Source organism: Sus scrofa, chromosome 10 (assembly GCF_000003025.6).
Source record: "Sus scrofa isolate TJ Tabasco breed Duroc chromosome 10, Sscrofa11.1, whole genome shotgun sequence".
In the NCBI taxonomy this organism is placed as follows: Eukaryota; Metazoa; Chordata; class Mammalia; order Artiodactyla; family Suidae; genus Sus; species Sus scrofa.
Window position 1 is genome coordinate 63,953,571 of NC_010452.4, and position 23,451 is coordinate 63,977,021.

At 48.3% G+C, this 23,451-nt stretch overlaps 1 protein-coding gene across 2 annotated transcripts in view; it reads left to right on the forward strand.

The window, feature by feature from the left end:
- Positions 1–23,451, forward strand: part of SFMBT2 (Scm-like with four mbt domains 2) — a 193,835-nt gene that overhangs the window by 76,538 nt on the left and 93,846 nt on the right. For both annotated transcript variants that reach the window (XM_021065007.1, XM_021065006.1), the window contains exons 5-6: positions 17,508–17,596; positions 19,478–19,724. In XM_021065007.1, the coding sequence (XP_020920666.1) occupies positions 17,508–17,596; positions 19,478–19,724 (336 nt within the window). The remainder of the gene's footprint in view (positions 1–17,507; positions 17,597–19,477; positions 19,725–23,451) is intronic.

A 23,451-nucleotide genomic window follows, 5' to 3' on the forward strand; every position in this document is an offset into this window, starting at 1 on the left:
GAAGACCTTCGACCTTTTTTACTTTTAAGAAATTTTTAAATTGAAGTACAGTTGATTTAAAATGTGTCAACTTTAGGTGTAATTCAGTTATACCTATATATATGTATACGTATACCTGTGTCTATATAGGAGTTCCCATTGCGGCTCAGCAGAAATGAATCCGATGTGTATCCATGAGGATGCAGGTTCGATCCCTGGCCGCGCTCAGTGGGTTAAGGATCCGGCGTTGCCTCGAACTGTGGTGTGGGTCGCAGAGGTGGCTCAGATCCTGAGTTGCTATGGTTGTGGTGTAGGCTGGCAGCTGTAGCTCCGATTCAACCCCGAGCCTGGGTACCTCCATATGCCGCAGGTGTGGCCCTAAAAAAAAAAAAAAAAAAAAAAGAATATATATATTTTTTTCAGATTCTTTTCCCTTGTGGGTTTTTACAAGATGTCGAGTGTGGTTCTGTGTGCTGTCGCGTGGGTCCGCGCTGGCTGTCTGCTTTGCAGGTGGCAGCATGTACCCGTTAATCCCAAACGTCCTCATTCGTCCCCTCCTTCCCCTTTGGTCGCCGTCGGTTTATTTTCTGCATCTGTGAGTGAGTCTGTTTCTGTTTTGGGAATAAGTTCACTTGGATCCTTTTGTAGCTTCCTCATGTAAATCACCTCTGGCGTCTGAGGCGACCTCCGTCCTGGGTGGATAGTGACCCGGATGGTGTCGCGGGATTTTGTTTTTTTGACTTAGAGGAAAATGGAATTGTTGTCCCCAGGGAAAACTTTGTAACCGAGGCTGACATTCTTCTCAGGTCGTGTGTGTGTGTGTGTGTGTGTGTGTGTGTGTGTGTGTGTGTGTGTGTGTGTGAGGCCACCCTTTCCTCTCCGGAGCCGGCATGGAGTTAGGAAGGGCAGCTGGATGTGAACCAGAATAAGAGAAAACTCTAAGGGAGACGCATTGAGGAGAAACCAGACAGATGCTGCCCACGTGGAACGTCAGTGTTTCTTGGATTATCTGCCTGTTTTGTCATTGGCATCACCATTTTTCTTCATTTGAACAGACTGAGAGTGGCTCCCTAAAATATCTCTCATAGAGTCCCCACTGTGGCTCCGCGGGTTAAGAATCTGACTTAGTCTCCATGAGGATGCGGGTTCGATCCCTGGCCTCGCGCAGCGGATGCAGTGTCTGGTGTTGCCATGAACTGTGGTGGAGGTCGCCAATGCAGCTTGGATCTGGGGTGGCTGTGGCTGGGGCGGAGGCTGGCAGCTACAGCTCTGATGTAACCCCTAGCTTGGGAACTTCCATAGGCCCCAGGTGCGGCCCTAAAAAGAAAAAAAAAAACCAGGAAAAAATATTTTTTGTTGAAGGTAGTCTGTTAATGACTTCTACAGCAATGGTCTGATTCTTTCGTCGCTTAGAGGGACAGGACAGTGACGAGGTCCCTTGAACCAGAAAAGGAGGGCGCATTGCAGGGCGACCCGCCCTGGAGGTAGACTCCGGACAGCGGCAACGGGAGCAGGTGTCACGACACTGACCTCTCAGCTCCTGGCTTCGGACTTTGCGCCTTGTCCCGACCTGAGCCTTTTCCTTGGTCTGAAATGACAGGCTGTGTGTGTGCTGGCAGAGGCGTGTCTGTGCATCACGTCAGCTTGGGGTGTCTGGTTGGATGGCAGTCCCCTCACTGAATACATTTATACGGTTGTGCTGTATCTCTGTTAAGAACCCCCCCGCCCCACGGTGAGACCGATTTTTCCTTGATTTAGCTTTATCCCACGAAGGTCAGTTCTACCATATTCAATAGTATATTGATTTGAATGCTCTGCCAAAGGAAAAAAAGTGTATATTTGAACCTGTTTCCTGGGTATTTTGTCTGAACCAGTGGGTCTCAGTTAGGGAGGATTCCCCCTGCCACCCCCGGAATCATGTGGCAATACCCAGAGACAGTTTTGGTTGTCACACCTGGCAGGGAGGAGGGGTTGGCATTGCTGGCGTTAGAGGGTCGGGTCCAGGGACACTGGTAAATACCCGACTGGGTAGAGAACAGCCCCCCACCACGCCGATCTGTTCCTCAGTGGCAGTCGTCCCAGGGCTGAGAGGTCCTGGTCTAAACCGTGGACAGCTCCGCCCTTCCCAGGGGCGTGTTTAGCCTTTGGGGCTCCACTACCTTTCTCGCTGAGTTGTCTTTGGCTCTTTTTTGTTACAGACCTGCCCGCCTTGCTGACATGATGAGTGTGGAAGGAAGCAGCTGCGGGAAGTTGCGTGATTTTTTTTTTTTTTTTTTTTTTTGTCTTTTTGCCATTTCTTGGGCCGCTCCCGTGGCATATGGAGGTTCCCAGGCTAGGAGTTGAATTGGAGCTGTAGCCACTGGCCTATGCCAGAGCCACAGCAACGCAGAATCCAAGCCGCGTCTGCAACCTACAGTACAGCTCACAGCAATACCAGATCCTTAACCCACTGAGCAAGGCCAGGGATCGAACCCGCAACCTCATGGTTCCTAGTCGGATTCGTTAACCACTGCGCCACGATGGGAACCCCATGCGTGATTATTTTAACATCAGAATAAGGAGAGGGTGTATATCCCTTTATAAGTGTGTTGGGGTAACTAGGGTAGGGCCGTAGAGTATCCGTAGGTGCACCGCCAGCTGCCGTAATAGAGAAACCCGAAGTCTCAGGGGCCTGGTGCTCTGCAGTCGACGTAGTAAATTACCTTGGGCAGCGGTCTGTGCCCTCGTCACAGGCCAGGGGGGATGGATGGCAGGCTTTGCTCTAGGCCCCTATTCATGGACTGGGTCCAGGGCCGGAGGCCCCCCCAGGGAGCGGCCGTGGTTCTTGGCTGCGCACAGGTCTGCATCGGGCGGGTCATTGGACTCCCCCGTGGCCTGGATTTTATTGCAGTCGAATGTTTGTTGATTCTGAGGCGGCTGGTGAGGTCATCAGTCTGCTGAACAGGGCCAGACACGTAATATGTTAATAGGTGCTGGTTGGTCCACAAATATTTATGAAGCCCCTTTAAAGGTTTGAATGGGTAGCATACATTTGCTTCTCCGGAACGCTTCTAGAAAATCTTTTTTTTTTTTTTTTGAAAAAAAGAGTGCCATTCAATGTTGAACTGATGGCTAAAATTTTTGCAAACTGATATGGGATGATTGCGTTTCCTATGTTATTATTAATTATTTTGTGTACAAACATCGGGATTAATGAATGAAGAAACAGTAGGAAAAAGGAATAAGATTCTTCAGGTGCTCGGCTTCGTTACCGATTCTGGAACTATTTAAGTTTTCTCTTTTTTTGAGTTAGTTTTTGGACATTTGTCCATTTCCTCTATTTTAAGAATATCAGCACGAAATTGCTTGTATTCTCTAGTTACCTTATTTAAGTTCTTTATCATCTGTAGATGTGACTTCTTTTACTCCTAACATTCTTGCTGCCTTCTTTTAAAAACATTCCTTGCATAGGTTTGCCAATTTTATTAACTTTTAAAAAGAATTTTGGGCTCTGTGGATTCTTTCTACAGAATCCCGAGTCCACAGAGATTCTTTCTATGTTTTTCTTTTTAGGTAGTTTATTCTAGTTTTAAATTTTTTCTGATTTTGATCATTGGGTCTTAGCTCATTAATTTTCAGCCTTTCTTATTTTAACATAATCACTTGAGGTTATGAATTTCTCTTCATTTCTCAAATTGTATGTATGTATGTATGTATTTAATTTCACGACTGCACTCACAGTGTATGGAAGTGTCTGGGCCAGGGATTGAATCCGAGCTGCAGCTGTGACCTACACCACAGAATAGTCAGTTTTTCAACATTCACAAAATAACTTGCTGGGGTTTTGATTTGCATTGAGTCTGTAGAGCATGATTGGAAGAACTGAGATCCTGATGAGATTGAGTCTTCCTATCCATGAACAAGAACATCTGTCTGTTCCTTTATTTAGTTCTCCTTTGATCTCATCATAACTCCCTCTTGCTCAGGGGAGGTCAGCCCTTTTGTTCTCATCAAGCTCTTCAACTGATTGGACGAGGCCCACCCACACGAAGGAGGGCAGTCTGCTCACAAGTCCACCATTTAAAATATAAATCTCATCCAAAAACATACTCTTGGAAAAAGGATAGTGTCTGACCAACTATCTGGGCACCATGATCCAGCCAATTTGACACATAAAATTAATCATCAAAAGGCAGTCATATGAAAACTTGAAAAATAGACTGACTCATGTAATTAGGTATGTGTGAAGGGCATGTTCATTTAAGTTGTGTGCAAGCTTCTTTCTTTCTTTTTAAAACATATCCATGGAGTTCTGGTTGTGGCTCAGTGGAAACGAATCCGACTAGGAACCAAGAGGTTGTGGGTTCAATCCCTGGCCTTGCTCAGCGGGTTAAGGATCCGGTGTTGCCGTGAGCTGTGGTGTAGGTCGCAGACGCGGCTCAGATCTGGTGTTGCTCTGGCTGTGGTGTAGGCCAGCAGCAGCAGCTCCGATTAGACCCCTAACCTGGGAACCTCCATATGCTGTGGGTGTGGCCCTAAAAAAAAGACAAAAGACAAAAAAAGAAAACGAAAAAGAAAAAGAAAAAAGTCCCTAAGGGGAGTGCTGGGGAAAATTGGAATGGAAACTGCTTTTCTGCAGCAAAGAAAGTAACTTTGTGGAAAGAAGTGAGTCAAAGATGAGAGAGCGATACCCAAGAGAATAAAATCTTTTAACAAGCAAGTGTCTTATTTCTTTGAACTTAGAGCTCTGACCTTTGTGAGAAGTCAATTTGATCTTCCCTTCTGCAGTGATCACTAATAAAAGACCTGGAGGAGATTCTTCCTAGGAGAGAGGGAAAAAAAGTCGCTGACTCTTCGGAAGGGTATTCCTGAAAAGCAGGAAAATGTTTAAAGCCCTAGCAGAATGTCTAAAGCGAGGTCTTGACAGCCAGAGAAGAATCACAGAAAATGTGCAAGAATAGAGAAATTCTGTATCTTACTGGATAAAGGTCTCTAACCAGTGAACAATGATAGGGTTTTAAATTTCTTCTAAGAGTTTTAGCGGCTGTTTATCTTCTAGGCTCTTAAGGATATGATATAGAGTGATATGAGTTATACCTTGAGAATGGCATAAATTGTTCTTATCTTTATGGCTCCTGTTTCATAAGTCATGGCTGCTTCTAGTGCTAAGAGGTCCTGGGGAACTTCAGAGAAAGCAGTTGGTCCTTAGGGGGTAAGGTGTGGATGGATATATAGTATATGGAGTACCTTGTATTTCTTTAATCTCTGGGTGGTGCCCTTGTGGGAAATGAACGGTATCAGTGGTGCCTGATGGAGGAAAAGTGTCCAGGAGACCTCAAAGGAAAGATCATATTTCTGTCCTGTCTTGTAAGCCGTCTAATGCCGACTCAATTAAATGAATGAGCTCTTGCTTTCTGGGTTCCATATGCCGAAACTAGAATCTTAAACGATAACTTTACATCACATGTAAGCAGTGACAAATCCAGGCAAATAAAAGAAGAAGCAAAAAGCAGTGGGGGAGTTCCCCTCCTGCCTTAGCAGGTTCTGTACCCGACTAGTATCCATGAGGATGCAGGTTCGATCCCTGGCCTTGCTCAGTGGATTAAGGATCTGGCATTGCTGTGAGCTGTGGTGTAGGTTGCAGATGCAGCTCAAATTGGACCCGTAGCCTGGGGACTTCCATATGCCACACCTGTGACTCTAAAGAAGAAGAAGAAGAAGAAAAGCAATGGTGGTTCCTTTGCAAATGTGTGTGGTGTACTGGGGTGTCAGGTCATAGGTTTGGTTTTTTTTTTTTTTTTTTTTTTTTTTTTTTTTTTTTTTTTTGCCTTTTAGGGCCACACTTGTGGTATATGGAGATTTCTAGGCTAGGGGTCGAATTGGAGCTATAGCTGCCGGCCTACACCCACAGCCACAGCAGTGCAGGATCTGAGCCGAGTCTTCGACCTACACCACAGCTCATGGCAGCGCCGGATCCTTAACCCACCAAGCGACGCCAGGGATCGAACCTGCAGCCTCATGGTTCCTAGTCGGATTCGTTTCTGCTGCGTCACGACAGGAACTCCTGTCAAGTCGTAGTTTATTGAAAGGTCTGTGTAATAGCTCTGGTACCAGTGGTTCTTAATCTGAATTCAACAAGTTTCATACCTAGAAGAACGTGAGACGAGGCAGGGGCTGGTTGGGGAGAGGTGGGGGAGTGTTTCTTTGCAGAAGGAAGGAGACGTGCAAAGCTTGGGATGCAGCCCTTTCGAAGAGAAGGGTTTAGAGAAAAGCAGCATCGAGAGCCAGCGGGAGGAGGGTTGGGAGGGTCCAAGTTGTGGCGCCCGGATTAGGAGTCAGAAATTTAGTCCAAGATTCAGTGTCTGGGTGACAGGACCCCATACCTTGTTTTATTTATTAATTTTTTATGGCCACACCCACAGCATATGGAAGTTCCTGGGCCAGGGATTGAATCTGAGCTGCAGCTACAACCTATGCTGCAGCTGTGGCAATGCCAAACCCTTTAACCCCTGGTGCTGGGCTGGGCTTGAACCCGTGCCTCTGTAGCGCCTCAGGCTGCCGCATTTGGATTCTTAACCCACTGTGCTACAGCAGGAACTCCTCTCATGCCTTGTTTTAAAAGGCTCATGCTGAATATCATATACAAAGTGAAGAGCTCAGCTCTGTCTAACAAGGAATATGTACCATAAATAAAGAGCTCCTGCAAATCAATATTTTTCAGAAAGATAACTCTCTAGAAAAATACAAGGTGTGTGAATAGTAAGTTCCCAGCAGAGAAATCTGAATTGTCATCATGTTTTGATGCTAAACCTCTGATGATCAACAAGATGAAAACGGAAAAGTCGGTTTCATATGCTCGAGCGTGGTATCAGATTTGGAGAAGTCTGATAGTCAGAAATCCTGGCAGAATGAGGAGAAAGGGGCACTTCTATATCCCGATGGTCATAGTGTAACTTGTAAGCGTGGCTTTGAGGGGTGGTCTGCCTGTGCCTCGTAAGTGCTTTGCTTCTCTGCTCCTGCCGGCAGCAGGGGGAGCACACGCCTGTGGCGGAACCTCCTGTGGGATGTAATGTCCAGTCTCAGCTTCATCCTACTTACCAGGAGCCCTTGAGACAGCCGAACATTCTCTTCTTCTTTGAAATGTTTCCATCCGTTGATAACAGATCTCTAACCAGGCACACGGCTATCTAGGTAGGGTCGGAGTGTTTGTTGAATGCACGACGGGTCCCCCTGGGATCTGTGCTGTCACGGGCTCTGGATACATTGGACAACACGTGTTACAGATTTAGGAAGAGGCTTCCCTGGAGAAAGAGGGAAACGTATGTAGACCAAAGGTTCACACAGAGGAGCCCCTATAGCATCGGAGAGCACTGCTGGGCTGCAGTGTGGGTAGGCGTCTTGGTGGAGGGAGCCTTGGACTCCGGGCTTTCCTCTAAGAACCATGCTCGCCCCCCACCCCGCAGGAGCACTTGTGGGTGCTTATTTGACCTCGAGCAAGGAAAGCTCATCTCACGCAGAACTTCACAGGAAGGCTTATGGCTGCATCGTCGGTCAAAGCCAATGTCAGGAAGCCACCCGGACCCTCTTCCGCGGGTGCCTGGAGAGTGGTCCATCCATACGGGGAATCATGTGCAGCAGTGAGACGGAAGGAACCCGTAGAGTGACCTGATGAACGAGCATGTAGCGTCCTGGATGCGTCTACAGGACGTGACAGTGTGTGAAGTGCCGCCAGTCTCGGAATTCTCTTTTGAGGACACTTTTTAAAAAATGATTTTTATTTTTTTCCAGTGCAGTTGGTTTACCGTGTTCTGTCAGTTTCTACTGTACAGCAGTGACCCAGTCACGCATATGTATACATTCTTTTTCTCACATTATCCTCCATCACCTTCCATCACAAGTGATGAGAGAGAGTTCCCTGTGCCGCAGCAGGATCTCATTGCTCATCCACTCCGAAGGCAACAGTTTGCATCTACTAACCCCAGACTCCCAGTCCCTCCCCCGCCCTCCCTCTCCCCCTTGACAGCCACAGGTCTGCTGTCCGAGTCCATGCGTTTCTTTTCTGTGGAAAGGTTCATGTGTGCCGTATATCAGATTCCAGCTTTTGAAGTGAGACAGACTGGCGAAGAGCGAATGGGTTGGTAAGGGGTAAAGTTTGGGCGGGAGGTTGCTTAGCACGATGGAGTTTCTCTGTGGTGATGGAATCTGGGTGTGGTGACGGTGACACAGATCTGTGCAGTTGGGAAGGCGCAGGTGGGGTGACAGGAGGCTCAGAGCTTGGTTTTGTAGATGACAGGCGTGAGGTGCCCTCCAGGGACATGCGTGAGGCAGGCGGCTGAACCCGGGGTCCTGAGGCTGAGAGCGGAGCTCGGGTCTGTAGAGAGAAGCCTGGCAGGTGTGGCTGGCGTCGATGGGTAAAGGGCAGGGGAGTTCATCCATGGAAAACCACAGAGCCAGCCATGGACTGGCCCCTAAGTAACCCTGAATCTTGGGACCTTAGGAGGCGGGGAGTTAGAGGGAAGAAGCTGTGGGTAGAGAAGCAGAGACACGTCCACGTCCGTCCGGAGCCCTCAGGGGACGCCGTCGGGGGTGGGGGGTTGTCAGTGGGGCAGGCCTGTGCGGGGCGTGCGGGGCGCGGGCGTGAGAAGAATAAAGAATTAAGTCTTTGCCAAGTTGGGTTTTGAAAGGGAGCAGAGAACTAGAGGTGAATTCAAGATGTTTTTAAAGTTTGTTTGCTTATTTTATTTTTTATTCTGTGTAAAGATGAATGGTTCCAGAACTTGGGGGTGATGGGTCAGCCTAGTGTTTTTCTCTCCCCTGCAGGTGGAAGTCCAGTGGCTGTGGTTTCTGAGGGGCCCGGGTTGGTGGGGGAGGCTGAGTGGGGAAGGCCAGGCAGCGGGTGATGGCGAGCTTGCGGGACTCGGTTGTGGTCCTGAGCTGGGCAACACAGTTGGGATGGATGGTGTCTGAAGACGAGCGTGGCGGTGGGGTCCCTTCAGGCACGTGCCACCTCACCTCTTGTGTGTCCCTGGTAGGGGTGCTTTCCCGCGCCTCCAAATACTCTGTAACACCCCACCCCTCAGCTGTCCCTTCCTGCAGGTGGGTAAGCAGTAAGGTTCTTACCTTATTAGGCAGACAAAATGAAATGCAGTGAGAGCTTGTTAGAATCCGTCCATCCTTCAGTAAGATGCGACCTGCATGAATTGGGGGAACAATTTTAACCCCTGCGAAGTGAAATTGCAAAGCAGTGGCTCGGGCCAGATTGGAGTCTCCCGTGTAGATGAAATAAGGTTTGATGCTGAGTTCTGTGATTACCTCAAACGGGCTCCTTTTCTTCTTTCTCTGTGCTTTGGTGCATAACAGAAAGAACAGAACTTTCTTTGGGTTCTGGACAAAATAATAACAGAAAGAACAGAACTTTCTTTGGGTTCTGGACAAAATAATGGCTCTGTGGTGTCAGCTTAAAGTTGTGTATAAACAGCCGCTCGTGTAAACGTTCGTCCTGGGCTTCATCTCCTCCCCACTGATGTCCTTCTCGTAAAAAACATCAGCAGAGCTCCCTGGTGGTGCAGCAGGTTAAGGATCCGGGGTTGGCATTGCCGTGGCACAGGTTCGATCCACTGACATGGGAACTTTGATGTGTCACGGATGCAGCCAGAAAAAAAGCCACATCAGCAGGTGACTGTCTCCGGCAGTGATCTTTTGTGCAGGGCGTATCCTGTTAAGACTGTTGCTGCTGAGTTTAACCAGAGCGATTGCATTTTACTTCGCTCTAGCAGCTGGTCCATGTGGTAATAATGCAAAGAAGCAGGAATAGGAAAGAGAAGTGCACTGATTCCCACAACGGTTTATACGGGGAGTTGCTTTCCTTAAGGAAGATTGTTATTATTATTATTTTTTGGTACCAGTTTGATGCTGTGATCACGATGGCAAAGTGAGCGTTGATACCCAAGCGAGGGAGCGGCAGGCAAGAGATTCAATGGTGAATCAGTCGCCCTCCCCTGGAAGGCATGGCTATTCTAGTATTACTCTTTCAAATTAATAAAATAGTAACTCTGAGAGTTTATATTCGTGGCCACGGTTTTGTGTCCATCGATTCGATTTCCCGGTTTATTAAAAGTTAGATTTGGAGTGAAAGACATGGCTTGGGGACATCGCGTGTGTGTCCTTCTGGAAGAGCACTTGCTTGTGTACACATGTGACTACAGGACGGAGGGAGTGACTGACCGCATTTTCAAGGGTGCTGCCCTCGCACGAGGGTTGATTGCCTTCCTGCCACTCGCCTCACTCGGCTAATGACTGGTGGGAAGTTCCTGTGTATTTTCTCCCTTAATCCTTGCAGCCATCCGGTGACATTGCTGCCACTAAAAGTCACATCTGGGAGTTCCCGTTGCGGCGCAGTGGAAACGAATCCGACTCGTATTCATGGGATGTGGGTTCCATCCCTGGCCTCGCTCAGTGGGTCGGGGATCCCGTGTTGCTGTGGTGTAGGTCGCAGATTCGGCTCGGATCCCACATTGCAGCGACGGTGGTGTAGGCTGGCAGCTGCGGCCCGGATTTGACTCCCAGCCTGCGAACCTCCATATGCCGCGGGCACAGCCCCAAAACGCAAGGGACAAAAAAGGTCACATCTGACCCCACAATAAGCTAGTTTCAATAAAAGATAACTTCTTGTCTCATTGCCAATATTGAGGAAAATTCCAACAGATGGGTAGAATATTAAGTAGCAAAAGCCTTTCTTTTCAAGGGGTGAATTAGGTCATTTATGCATCAATACTGACCACGGTTTAAACGATTTCAGCGTAAATGTTAACTCTTGTAATTATGTAGAACATTCTGAGGGCGTCTTTTTTTTTTTGTTTTTGTTTTTTTTTGGTCTGTTTCAACCGAAGGTTCTCTCTGTTTCTATTTGTCTCCAGCGGTTCTTAGATAATGTCTTTGTTCGGTCTTGTTCTCCAGAGCAAAATAGTGGTAATACTCCTTTTTGTGATTAAACAGGTATATGACACAGAAGAGAGTTCTGGAAGTTAGACTCAAAACCTTCTCTGTTGTGTATATTCCAGGTTCTAAGGAGTGTGTGTGTGTGTGTGTCTGATTTTGTGACATTATTCAAAAGTTACATCTTCATCAAGGCTGTATTTGTTATGAAAGACAGAAATTCTTTTTATCTATATGGTTGAACCCCAGTAGCATGTGGTAGGGTTCATGGTGTGTGGTAAGAGCTGATCAGTCTTGTTGAGTCAGTTTATGATCAGTTCTTTTGTTTGTAGGAACCATTTAATTTGAACCCCGTATGAAAAATGAATACAGAGTCTTTCCTTTAAAAAATCTCCAAGGGAGAGAACTCTGTAGTCTTTGATTCTGAATAGTAAGGGTAAGTGCTTCCATTTATAATTCAAGGTGCTCTGTGGCCTCGTTGCTTCAGCCAAGTCTGTGTTAAAGAATCTTATCCTGAAAAGTCAGAGGCTGTCTCCTCCCTTTTTGTAAAGGCCCCGTTCTCTCATGAGCTGGGAGTTGCTGTGGATTGAGCGGTCTCATTTATCTCTTCTTCCTCCAGAGACCCCATTAAAATGGTAGTAAAGGAATAAAAAATACGCAAACCACCAACAAAAGAACGGAAGAGGCGCCAGTGCAGAAAAGAGATTTCACGACGTTCCTGGCGGCCTGAGGTGGATGCAGGCTTGGAAGCTGGTGGGGCTGCTCCCCGGACACTGGGGGCTGCAGCCGAGGGCCGGGCACCCCCTCGGGCTTGGGACTTTGGATTGGATGCTCCGTGGGGGAGAGTCACGCGGAGGCTGGAAGCAGGGCTGAATGGGATGCCTGTCGTAGCAACCCCTCCCTGGCCCTGTCCCCTGACCCCTCTGGTCCAGCCCAGGACGGAAGAGCACCTGGTCCTCACTCGGGCTCCTCTCTGACAAAAGGGACGGAACATCCTGGGAGACGCAGGGCTTTGGGAGTGAGGATCCCGCCCCCCGGAGCTGCCCGATGTCCACTGAGTCAGAACCCTCTGTTCCAGGACGCGGCCTCACCTTCAGGTTTCCTCTGTCTCCAGCGTAAGTCTGATGCGTGACCGAGGACCAGCGGTCACTGCGGGAGAGCCTCTGATGTGGGCGACAAGGAAGCAGATGAGCAGCCCCCTGCCCACCCCCAGGAATCAGGAGCCCGGGGTGCGGAAGGGAAAGTCCTCTGATTACTGGAATGAGGGCTTTTGAAGGTGGCATCTGGTAAGAAAAATGTGCCACAAGAAAGGACCAAAAGCAGCCGGAGGGCAAGAAAGTAACAGTAACACATTGAAAATACGACGGACACATGGATTCAAAGAAGGGGTTGGTTGAAATTGCCAGAACGAAGCAAAAGTCTCCCCTGGGCTTAAACTCTAGGAGTACAGGGTTTAAAAGACCTGCCTTTTACCCAGAGTGTGCTTGAGTGGCGTGGCCTTACCGCTCCTGGGGCTTATTCTCCAAGATTTTTTTCACGTGAGCAGAAAGGCACGCTGTCTGTCTGTTCCCTGTGGCAACAGGAAAGGAGAGATGAGTGTGTCCATCTGACCTCAGCCTGGGTCTCAGGGTTCGGGATCTGCCTCAACTCTGCCAGGCCACTTTGTGTCCCCAGCCCCCCGCCCCCAACCCCCCAGACCAATGTCTGCAGAAAACAGCATCCCTGAGAAATGACGAATGAGCGGCTTGTTTCTGTTCCTCTGTGCTTCATGGGGCTGGAATCCAGCAGGAGTGGTGGTTTCCCAGATTGTGAAAAATCGGGGGTCATTTTCTGCCTTGCATTTGGAACTCTTCTGACGGACAGCACTCTAAACCTCATAAAACAGCTGTAGGATTTTAGGGTCATCCCTAAATGTCTTAACAGAAGGAGTCAGGGTGTAGCTGGGGGGAGGGTATGTGTTTCCTTTCTCTGAAACTCAAGTTCCTGCTTGCTTCCTTCAGTCAGATGTGGGTTCCTCCCCGGAAAGAAGAATGGAAATGGGCACGGTAACTTCGACTTCCAAAACAGTAAGGTTGATGAGTTCCCTGGTGGCCTAGCAGTTAGGGATCTGCTAGGCTTGGGTTTGACTCCTGGCCCAGGGAACTTCTGCTTGCTGAGGGCATGGCCAAAAAAAAGTTGAGTGTTTATATAATATTATAACCGAGTAGAACCTTGAAAACATATTCAGGGGAAGGCTGTAGAAGGGTCTTGATTTTATTCTTCTTTTGGGCTTCCAGGAGATTCTCTCTATAAATTAAAAATGGGAAAGTGATTACCAAGTTGTGCATAAACTTTTACCCCCTCAAAATTACATTTTAATCGTCTAATCACTGTAGTCATTTTAATCATTTCTTTTCTGCCCTAAAGTTCCCATTCGATGTACTTAGATGCCAGTAAGTTTCCCAAAATTTAGCGTGTGGATCATTTGAAGAAAAACGTGGAGCTCCCGCTGTGATGCAGTGGGTTAAGAACCTGACCGCAGCAGCTCAGGTGGCCCATGCAGTGGGTTAAAGGACCTGCTGCCCTTGCCACAGCTTTGGAGTAGGTTGCAGCAGCGGCTCGGATTCAGTTCCTGGCCTGGGAACTTCCATATGCTTCAGGGTGGCCAAAAAAGAAAAAAAATTTACAAAGTAAAAATCCCCCCCAATCAAACCAAAAACCTAAAGACAGTCGGGCAAGGACTTGGTTTCCATTGGAGAGAGATCGTTGGGACATCATCCTTCTCTCTTCATCCTTGAAGAGAGGTGTTCCGTAGAAAATTACAGTTCATGGTTTAGAGACGTTTAGGTAGAAATTTACGTGGCCAGGTGGAACAATACAGATCAACTTCGCTTGCAATGAAGTCAGAGGGCGTTTGGGCCGTTTTTACTGTAGTAGAATTTAACTGACTTGAATATTGTCGGCTGCCTGGAATCGTCCCTTTGCGGTGTGGGTAGTTTTGGGTATGGCGCGACTTGTCATGGATTTTTGCATTCGAAAATTAGAGTTTTGGGAACTAAATGTTGACTGAAACAGTTGTTCTTTTCAAGTCGGGAAAATTCCCGAGAACTGTTTTCTTTCTACGTTTTAACCTAGAGTGATGGGTGTACCCTGGTGGCTCAGGTATGTTTTCCATGCAGAGGTATTTGTCTCAGTATTCTCTGGCACACAGAAGCTGGCTTCAGAGCCTGGCACAGAAGCACATGAATGGCAGTTTTAGGGCCTCAGCGCCCAGGGCTCCGAAGGTACAAAAGTGCCAGCTTTTCCTGCCGTGACTGCGACAGTGAAGTTTCTTTGTAGGACGTGCCTGCATTTCACACATTCTAAGTTAAACGTTGGGAGTTCCCATCGTGGTGCAGCGGAAACGAATCCGACTAGGAACCATGAGGTTGCGGGTTCGATCCCTGGCCTCGCTCAGTGGGTTAGGGATCCGACGTTGCCCTGAGCTGTGGTGTAGGTCGTAGACGCTGCTCGGATCCCGCGTTGCTGTGGCTGTGGTGTAGGCCGGTGGCTACAGCTTCGATTCGACCCCTAGCCTGGGAACCTCCATGTGCTGCAGGTGCGGCGCTAAAAAGACAAAAAGACCCCAAAATTAACTAATTAATTAATTAATCGATTAAACATTAACGTTGATTATACGGATGTTAGAAACACCTCTTGAAAGTTAAGCTTTCTCCTCGTGGTGGATGTAGACATGAATTCTGTCAGTCACAGAACCCCGTTTTCCCTCCACGTGCTCGTCGTCATTCGTTTGCCGGGAAGAATGAAGTGCTTGCCTGTTCATTGGGTGCTGATTAGGACAAGATTTTGTCCTAATCTTGAAGCTTTCTGAGGCAGTCATTGTCGTAGTCTCTCTAGCCTGCCCACAGTTGAAATGACCTATTGCTCTGTGTGCAAAGCGCTTTGAGAATCATAGCTTCCAGTGGAAAGACGCCTTGTATGATGGGCATCTGCAAACTTGAGTTTGCGGCCGGCTCTGTGCTTTTCTTTCCTCGGAACTTGGGCGGAAGGAAGTTTGTTGAGAGCGACCACCCCATAGCCTTGAATATACATTTGGGTTAACTTGCCTTGAATTCTCTTGCTTTCGGCCTTCTCAGTTACCTCGGGCATACACACGGGAGAGCTGTCCTAGTCTGCTTGTGCTGTTGTAGCAAAAATACTGCAGACTTGGTGGCTGGTCAGTGATGAAAATGCATTTCTCAGGTTTGGAGGCGGGGAGTCCAAGTTCAAGGGGTTAGTAAAGATTCAGGGTCTGGTTTATAGACCTCGTCTTGTCACCCTGTCCTCACCTAGCGTTATGGGGCTGAGGGAACTCTTGGGAGTCTTCTTTGGGGGCCTCGCCCTCGCTATCTGGAAGTTCCATGGCCAGAGATTGAACCCCACAGCAGGGACAGCCCTAGATCCTTAACCCGATTGGCCATTTGGGAACTCCTCAAGGGTCTCTTTTCAGGACGTTAATCCAGTCGTGAGGCTTCAACTGTCAGGACCTCATCACCTCCCAAAGGCCCCACCTCCTGACACCATCGCATGGGGAGTTAGGATTCGACAGGTGAATTTGGGGTGGGGGGGGCGGCACGCACATGCAGTCGGTGACCAGGGCTGATGTGGAAGTGAATACGTAGCATTGAGACATGATCGCTGCCCTTGCTAATGATGGAAGAGAGCCCCGTCACACAGCTGTTGGCCCAAATACACGCCCTTCCTTCTGTGCATATGTGTATAAAGCGAGGAAGGTGGGTTTTGTTTGAGGGGGGAAAAAAAAACCCTAGTGGTAAAAGATGTTGAAGGAGTGAGTTGCTTTCTGCAAAGTGGGGGTTGTTTCAGCTTTGCCCGAATCCCTTTCATTTTGCTTGAGTCCTTTCCATTTGGACTTTCCTCTGGGTCTGAGAATCAGTCATGGGTGACAGCGGGGACGGTGGCTGAGAAGCAGGTGAGTGAGGGATTGGAGTAGCAGGTTGCCGCCCCCGGTCCCCGTGGTCCCCTTCTGCCGACAGTTCTGCCAAAGCACGTGGAATGTTTCAGCCTGTGGTTTAAGGGGCTCAGTAACGAATATCCCGTCAGAGGCTGTAGTGGTGAATATACATTTGTAACAGGACGAGAGCTGTGATTTGTTCATTGCAGAGGGGGCCAGGTATGGTTATCCTTTCCTGACCCGTGCATCTTCTTTCACGCGTATAACATCCCACAGGCAAAATGTTGTAGCACCAGAGACAAGAGTGCAAGAGAGAGGGGGTGAATTACTCAAGGTCACGGAGCCACCGAGGGCGGAGCCCAGCTCTGAGCTCTGGTCTTCCTCCCACTGCGAGCTAGCTTTTCGCGTCTCCCGTACGGCCTCGTTTCCTTTAGTAATAAATAAATAACAACGCTGTTCCTTTGGGTTTGAGCCAGAGATGGTTGCATCTTGCTCTGAAAGAACCGCAGCAGTCTATGAATTGCTCAAGTCCCGAACAGAGTCCACAGAGGCTACGTCCTGAAGGTGGTACCCAGGGCAGCGCTCTGCGCCCGCTGCTCCTCGTGGGATGGGAGTTGTTGGCCTCGCAGTGGGAGGCTGGGAGGTAGGGCCGGGGTGCTGCTCTCCTGTGGCTGAGGTGCGTCCTGGGAGCCGTGGGGAGGCTCGGGGCCTCTCCCAGTGAGTGGATGTAACCTCAGCCTGGGCACATCTGCACACTGGGGCTGTGCCAAGAAGGTTCATTTTTCTCCGGTCTTGGGCTTGAAGCACTTACACGATGCTGGCTTCCAGGGTCTGATAGTTCTTTTTTTGAAAGGGTGTCTCACGTTCAGCGCTCTCCCCTCTGTTTGGGGGCCCGTCATGTTTGTATGTGTGGCAGCCTCTACCTTGGTTTCTCTGCCACTAGCTTCCTCTGTTTCCTTGTAAGCCTTTCTTTTATACTCTTTTCAGATTCTTTTTTTTTTTTTGGCTGGAATCGAACCTGCATTCTCACGTGTATTAGTCGGGTTCGTAATCCACTGAGCCACAGCGGGAACTCCCATTTTCAGATTCCTTTGAGGCGGAGATTTCCTGCTTCTTAAGTGTGTGTGCTGCCTTCCCGGGCTTCCCTCCTGCCGAATGGCGTCATGTGCCGGGTTCTGCGCTCAGGCTGGACCGAGGGCTCCCTGGGTTTCTCTGTCTCCCCGCTCCCTTCATCACCTGAATCAGCACCTGCTGTTCCTCTCGGCCTGAAAATCCCTTCGTCCTCTTCTCTGCCTGTGTAACAAGTCTCGTGGGTATTGCAGAGCCTGGCTGTATTTTCCTGCCTGGAAAACTTTCTTCCATCCCTTCCTCGTCTCTTTTGTCTTGGAACCGCCTCAATTTCATACCTCGTGCTCTCTGCTTTGTTGTTTACAGAAGTTTCCAGACAGATGCTAAGACTTTGGGGCTTCATACGCTTTAACTCCTTGATGCCTATGTGGCAGGTGCGAAGTCCCCCTCGCCGACAGATGTGCTGTTGCCATTTTAGTCCTTAATGTAAGCGTGGCGTCAGACATGAAGAAAAGTCGTGAAAGAAGACGTGTACAGACGGGCGCTCGGACGGTCACCGTGGGTGACCCTCCAGTGCTTTGCTGAAGTGTGTTTTCTTTCCCCTCTGTCTCCCCAGCAATCAAAGAGAAGTACACAGACTGGACGGAATTTCTCATCCGTGATTTGACTGGTTCCCGGACGGCCCCCGCCAGCCTCCTGGAAGGTGTATGTATTGCTGTACAGCTACTCTCTGTCTCGGCAGCACGTTACGCGGGCACAGCTAACGGCACCTTTGCACATATCCTTCTGCGGGCACCTGAGCACACGGACAGCAGTGTCCAGATACCGTAACCTCTGTCTTTTCCCGAATCTCTTAGATCATTGGTTTTTTTTTTTTAATTTGATTTGTATTATTTTTTTTTGCTATTTTAGGACCAGACCTGCGGCACATGGAGGTTCCCAGGCTAGGGGTTGAACTGGAGCTGGAGCTGCCGGCCTACACCACAGCCACAGCAACTCGGGATCTGAGCTGAGTCTGCGACCTACGCTGCATCGCAAGGCAGTGCCAGATCCTTAACCCACTGAGCAAGGCCAGGGATTGAACCCGCAGCCTCATGGTTCCCAGTCGGATTCGTCAACCACTGAGCCACAACGGGGACCCCTCTTAGATGATGGCTTCTGATGGCACTAAAAACCCTTCACCTGTGGTGAAGTGGAAAATGTGCTTTTAGGTGAACACATTTTAAAATAATACGGGGTTAGGATACCCATCCAGGGTCTTGTATAAGACTCTGTCTTTTAGTAGCAAATGTGCATAAAATCCTGTAGCGGAACTGTTTTGTAGAGGTCACACCTAAGCATATTTGTTCTACCCATAAATGGTTTCATCTGGATGCATCACTCCAGTATTTAAACACGCGTGTGTTAAGTAATCACTGAATTAGCCGCCCTTATGAAACAGGAGGCGAGGTGGCCAACTGTACTGAAATGTGGCGAAGGTGACTTTAAAGCCCTGAGGATAAAATAGTGTAATGTGCCATCTTGATGGTGCATTTGAAAATAATTTTATCATAAAACATTTCAATATTGATCGGCTAGGACAGCCAGAGAGCTGTGCTGTCGTAGATGATTGCTGCATCACCAAAGCTCTTTGAAGAAAGCCCCCGAAAAAGGGGCGCAGACCGTCCTGAGCGAGTAGGAACACCCTGTGGATTGGATGACGTCATTATCCTCCTCACACGAAGCATAGGTGTCCCTCCTGTGGCAAATGATACGGCTATTTGGACACTGCTCTCGGTCACATAGTTCCTTGGTTTTGTTTGGGACAATTTTGCCTGATGTGGTTTTGTGTCTCTGCGGCTCCTTCATTGAGATCGTGTGTTGACACATCACATCTCCCAGAGGACACATTTGTCTTACTGTGGTTGAATATTTCTTAACACGGTTGCCTACAAGGCTGGCTGAACAAACACCCTTTTCCTGTGAGAGCATATGCTGAGAAGGCGGGGCAGTCACTTTATATGTATTCTCTAAAGCGACTGCGTGTGCAAATGACACAGTAGCCTGGCATGGCTGGTTGTGGACGTGTGTTAGCCGTGCATCCGAACTGCCATCTACCTGTGTTCATGCCTGCTCACATGACCCAGGTACGAGAGGGCCTCGACTGTGAGAGTGGGGCCATGGTCCTCAGAGCTAAACGTCTGTTGATTACGGTCTAAATGGCTGCCCCGAAGCCCATGTATCCGTGTGTCAGGAGAGTCAGCATTTTGCTACCACGTTTTCTAGCGCGCGGCACCTTCGGCCTCACGCTGGACAAATGTAATTTGCTCTGGGAAGGGTGATTTGTTTGGTGAGCACTTGGCCCACACAATTAGTTTCTAGTCACTTCGGGTTTTGGTATTGGCTCCAGGGGGTAAAATGTATGTTGGGGGGTGGGGGGGAGGGCCGGTGGGGGGCGGGGCGGGGGGGTGGGGGAGGGAAACACCAGACTGTTTGCCAATAGCTTGGATGATGGTGTGAAAAAAATATTATCTTCTGCTGTCATCTGTTTCCATGAGAACCTTACAATAGAGTTTAAAATAAGGAGTTTTGCTTCTGTTTAAACAGCCTCTGCGAGGGAAAGGCCCTCTAGACCTCATTACAGTTGGTTCCTTACTAGAGCTCCAGGACTCTCAAAACCCTTTTCAGTACTGGATAGTTAGTGTGATTGACAATGTTGGAGGAAGATTACGCCTTCGCTATGTGGGATTGGAGGACACTGAATCCTATGACCAGTGGTTGTTTTACTTGGATTACAGACTTCGACCCGTTGGTTGGTGTCAAGAGAATAAATACAGAATGGACCCACCTTCAGGTAAGGGCCAGCGCTCTGACTGCTGGCGCGTGCTTTAGAAGGAGCTGTGGTGCTTTTCCTGGATGTATCTGGAAACTGTGTCAGCTCTGTGGGGGCTTTTACATCTGAACATGAGGAGATTAAACGCGCTAACCTCAGAATGCTCTCTGTGGCGGGGAGAACCCACGCCCTCCAGGAACGGGGTTGGCCAAAGGAGAAAGCAGCGCTGGAGGCTCTGGAGAAGTTCACCTGGTTCCTTTGGAATGAGGGGTTCAGGAATGAAAGACACAACAGATTGGGACTTGGTTATATTCTTTTTCTTGAGGAATTTCACAGTCATGCGAGTAGGTTCCTAAACCTATATCTGTCCATTCACACGTCCATCCACCCATCCATCCACCCGTCCATCCATCCATCCATCAATCCACCTATCCATCCATCCACGTATCCATCCATCCATCTATCTACCCATCCGTCCATCCACCTATCCATCCATCCATCCATCCACCTATCCATCCATCCATCCATCCATCCACCTATCCATCCATCCATCCATCCATCCACCTATCCATCCATCCATCCATCCATCCACCTATCCATCCATCCATCCATCCACCCACCCATCCATCCATCCACCCACCTATCTACCCACCCACCTATCCATCCATCCACCCATCCATCCATCCATCAATCCACCTATCCATCCATCCACGTATCCATCCATCCATCTATCTACCCATCCGTCCATCCACCTATCCATCCATCCATCCATCCGTCCATCCACCTATCCATCCATCCATCCACCCACCTATCCACCCATCCATCCATCCACCTATCCATCCATCCATCCACCTATCCATCCATACATCCATCCACCCACCCACCCATCCACCCACCCATCCATCCATCCACCCACCTATCTACCCACCCACCTATCCATCCATCCACCTATCCATCCATCCACCCATCCATCCATCTACCCATCCATCCATCTACCCATCCATCCACCTATCCATCCATCCATCCACCCATCCATCCATCTACCCATCCATCCATCTACCCATCCGTCCATCCACCTATCCATCCATCTACCCATCCATCCATCTACCCATCCATCCGTCTACCCATCCATCCACCTATCCATCCATCCATCCACCTATCCATCCATCTACCCATCCATCCATCTACCCATCCATCCATCCACCTATCCATCCATCTACCCATCCATCCATCTACCCATCCATCCATCTACCCATCCATCCACCTATCCATCCATCCATCCATCCATCTGTCCATCCACCCATCCATCTCTATCCATTTCCGTCCATATCCCTAACTCCACCCACCCATCCATCCATCCATCCACTCACCCACCCATCCACCCATCCATTCATCTATTCATCCACGCATCCATCCATCCATCCATAAGTCCAACCACTCACCCAAAGCACCTGAGTATCCAGACTAAGAGCTTACCATTATATTTGCCCTGACCTGGAAATAGCAAAAAGAAAATCACCATGCTTTTTTCCCTGGCACATCACGGATTTTAAGTAGCTTCAAATGTCTTGTCAAATGACTTCCCACAGACGTAACTGGGTAGAAGAGTGCGTTATGTTTCCTGACACAGCTAACGGGGCAGAAATCTCAGTGTTTACAAAATACTGGTTCTTGACTATTGACTGTGTGCCAGGTGATTTCACATCTGCTCTGGGGTTTATTTTGATTCCAAAATGGCGCTGCGTGATTGGTGTGACTCTTTCCTTTGACAGCAGAGAAAATTGGAGACTGAGTTTCAGCTACTTGTCCAAGAGCACCTGGTTTGTAGGCGGAATGTGCTCTAATTCAGATTCCCAGGCCCCTCCCCCTTCCACCCACTTCCCCCTGCTGCCCCCTGCGGGCCTTACCAACCTCGAAAGGTGGTTCAGAACAAAAACGTTGGATTCTTAGGGAATTAACGATGCCGAGGAAGGAATCTTCTTTTCTTTCTGAACTTGCTGATTTTCCTTCTGGCCAATTTCATAGGACTATTGGAAGCAAAGCCTGGGCTCTTTCCTTTATGAAAATTGCCAGAGATGTGTCGCCTCCCAGATGAGTTGCCAGCATTAGTCTTGAGTCCATGAAGCTGGGGAGTTACATTTCTCCTTTCCATCTGTCAAGGGCTCTAATTGAAAAAAGTCTTGGTTCTGCATGTCCTGTGTTTGCATTTGTGTTGAGTTTGACAGGTGTCTAGACCTGTAACATGGTATTTTATTAGTGTTATTGTTGTCAACGTTTTGAGAAGCAGCCAAGAAATCCATTTATACCCTGAGTAATTTGGGGATATGATGCCAAGCAAAGGGCCTGTCAAGTTTTGTAAGAAAAGATCTAGGCTCGGGTTGGCCTTGGGATTCGTAACCTAGCCGGAGAAATGGACTTGGGGCAAAAAGTTGGGTGTTTACATCTTAGCCTAGGATCTAATTGCTGTATAAATTTTAAGAGGAATGTATATTTGCCCGTGTCAACATTTATAGCAAAGCAAAAGGTGACCAGTAGCTCTTGGGTTTGTGTAATGTTCCCTCCCCGTGTCATCACAGACTCGTACTCTGTGGTGAGAATGAAAAGTGTCCCCAGAAGAAGCAGGGCAATAGTTGCATAGGAGAGCTCTCTCTCTTCCTTCAGATGATGTGATGTCTTTATGAGAAGGACAAATTGCATCGACTTGTCTTAGTAATTTTCTGGATGTGAATTGTCCATCGCACTGAGGAGTTTGTGAGAGTCCTTTGAGCAACTTCTCAGGAAGTTGTTTTGAGCGCGGAATTCTCCAGCTTTATTCAGCAGAACAACACACGGGAAGGCAGTCCTGACCCAGGTTTTACACACGGGCACAGAACTCGATCCTTTGGGTTTTGTAACTTAATTTCAGGACCCAGTGTGACTTGTGACACGTAGATGGTAGGGCTCTTGCCTAGACTGACATCTGGGCGTGAGTAGAATTTCCCATTTCTGGATGTTTAGAACATAAGATAGGCTTTTCCATATTTTTGCAGAAGCTAAGGAGACGAACATTTCTGAGGTTTTAAAAAAAACTCCTGTGTCGAGATGCTTTTCTGTATTGTTTCCCTTCAGAATCTTTATGGCAGCCCTTTGCCTCCCTTTTCTTTCTGTCTTAGGTCATGTCTAGAGCCAGAAGGTTCTGAATCGCAGTCAGTTGCTTCCTACTTGAACTATTTCTTCCTCCTAAGAGAGTTGTTGTTTTTTGTCTTAGCTCAGGCCGCCTTATCAAAATACCCCTGATTGCGGGGGGCAGGGGGAGCTTGGAGCGCACAAACCCGCAGCTCTGAGGACGGACCTCGGGGAGGAGGGCGATGCCTGCTTGCGTTCTGCTGGGAGCTCTCTTCCTGATTGGCAGACGGCCGCCTTCTCCCTGGCCTCTGCTTTCTCCGAGTGGGGAGCGCGTATCTATCCCTGTAGCTATACCTTTCCATCTATACTGTATCTATATCTTTATATCTGTATCTAGACTATATATCTATGTATCTGTGTCTGTATGTCTTTATCTGTACTGTATGTCTATACTGTATCTGTATATTTATGTCTGTATCTTAACCTATGCTATGTATCTATATCTATACCATATCTATACTATGACTATATCTATACTATATGTCTTTATATTATATCTATTGTATCTATATCTATAATCTATACCTATATCTAGACTATACCTGTATCTGTAACTATATCTGTACTTATGTCTATATCTATA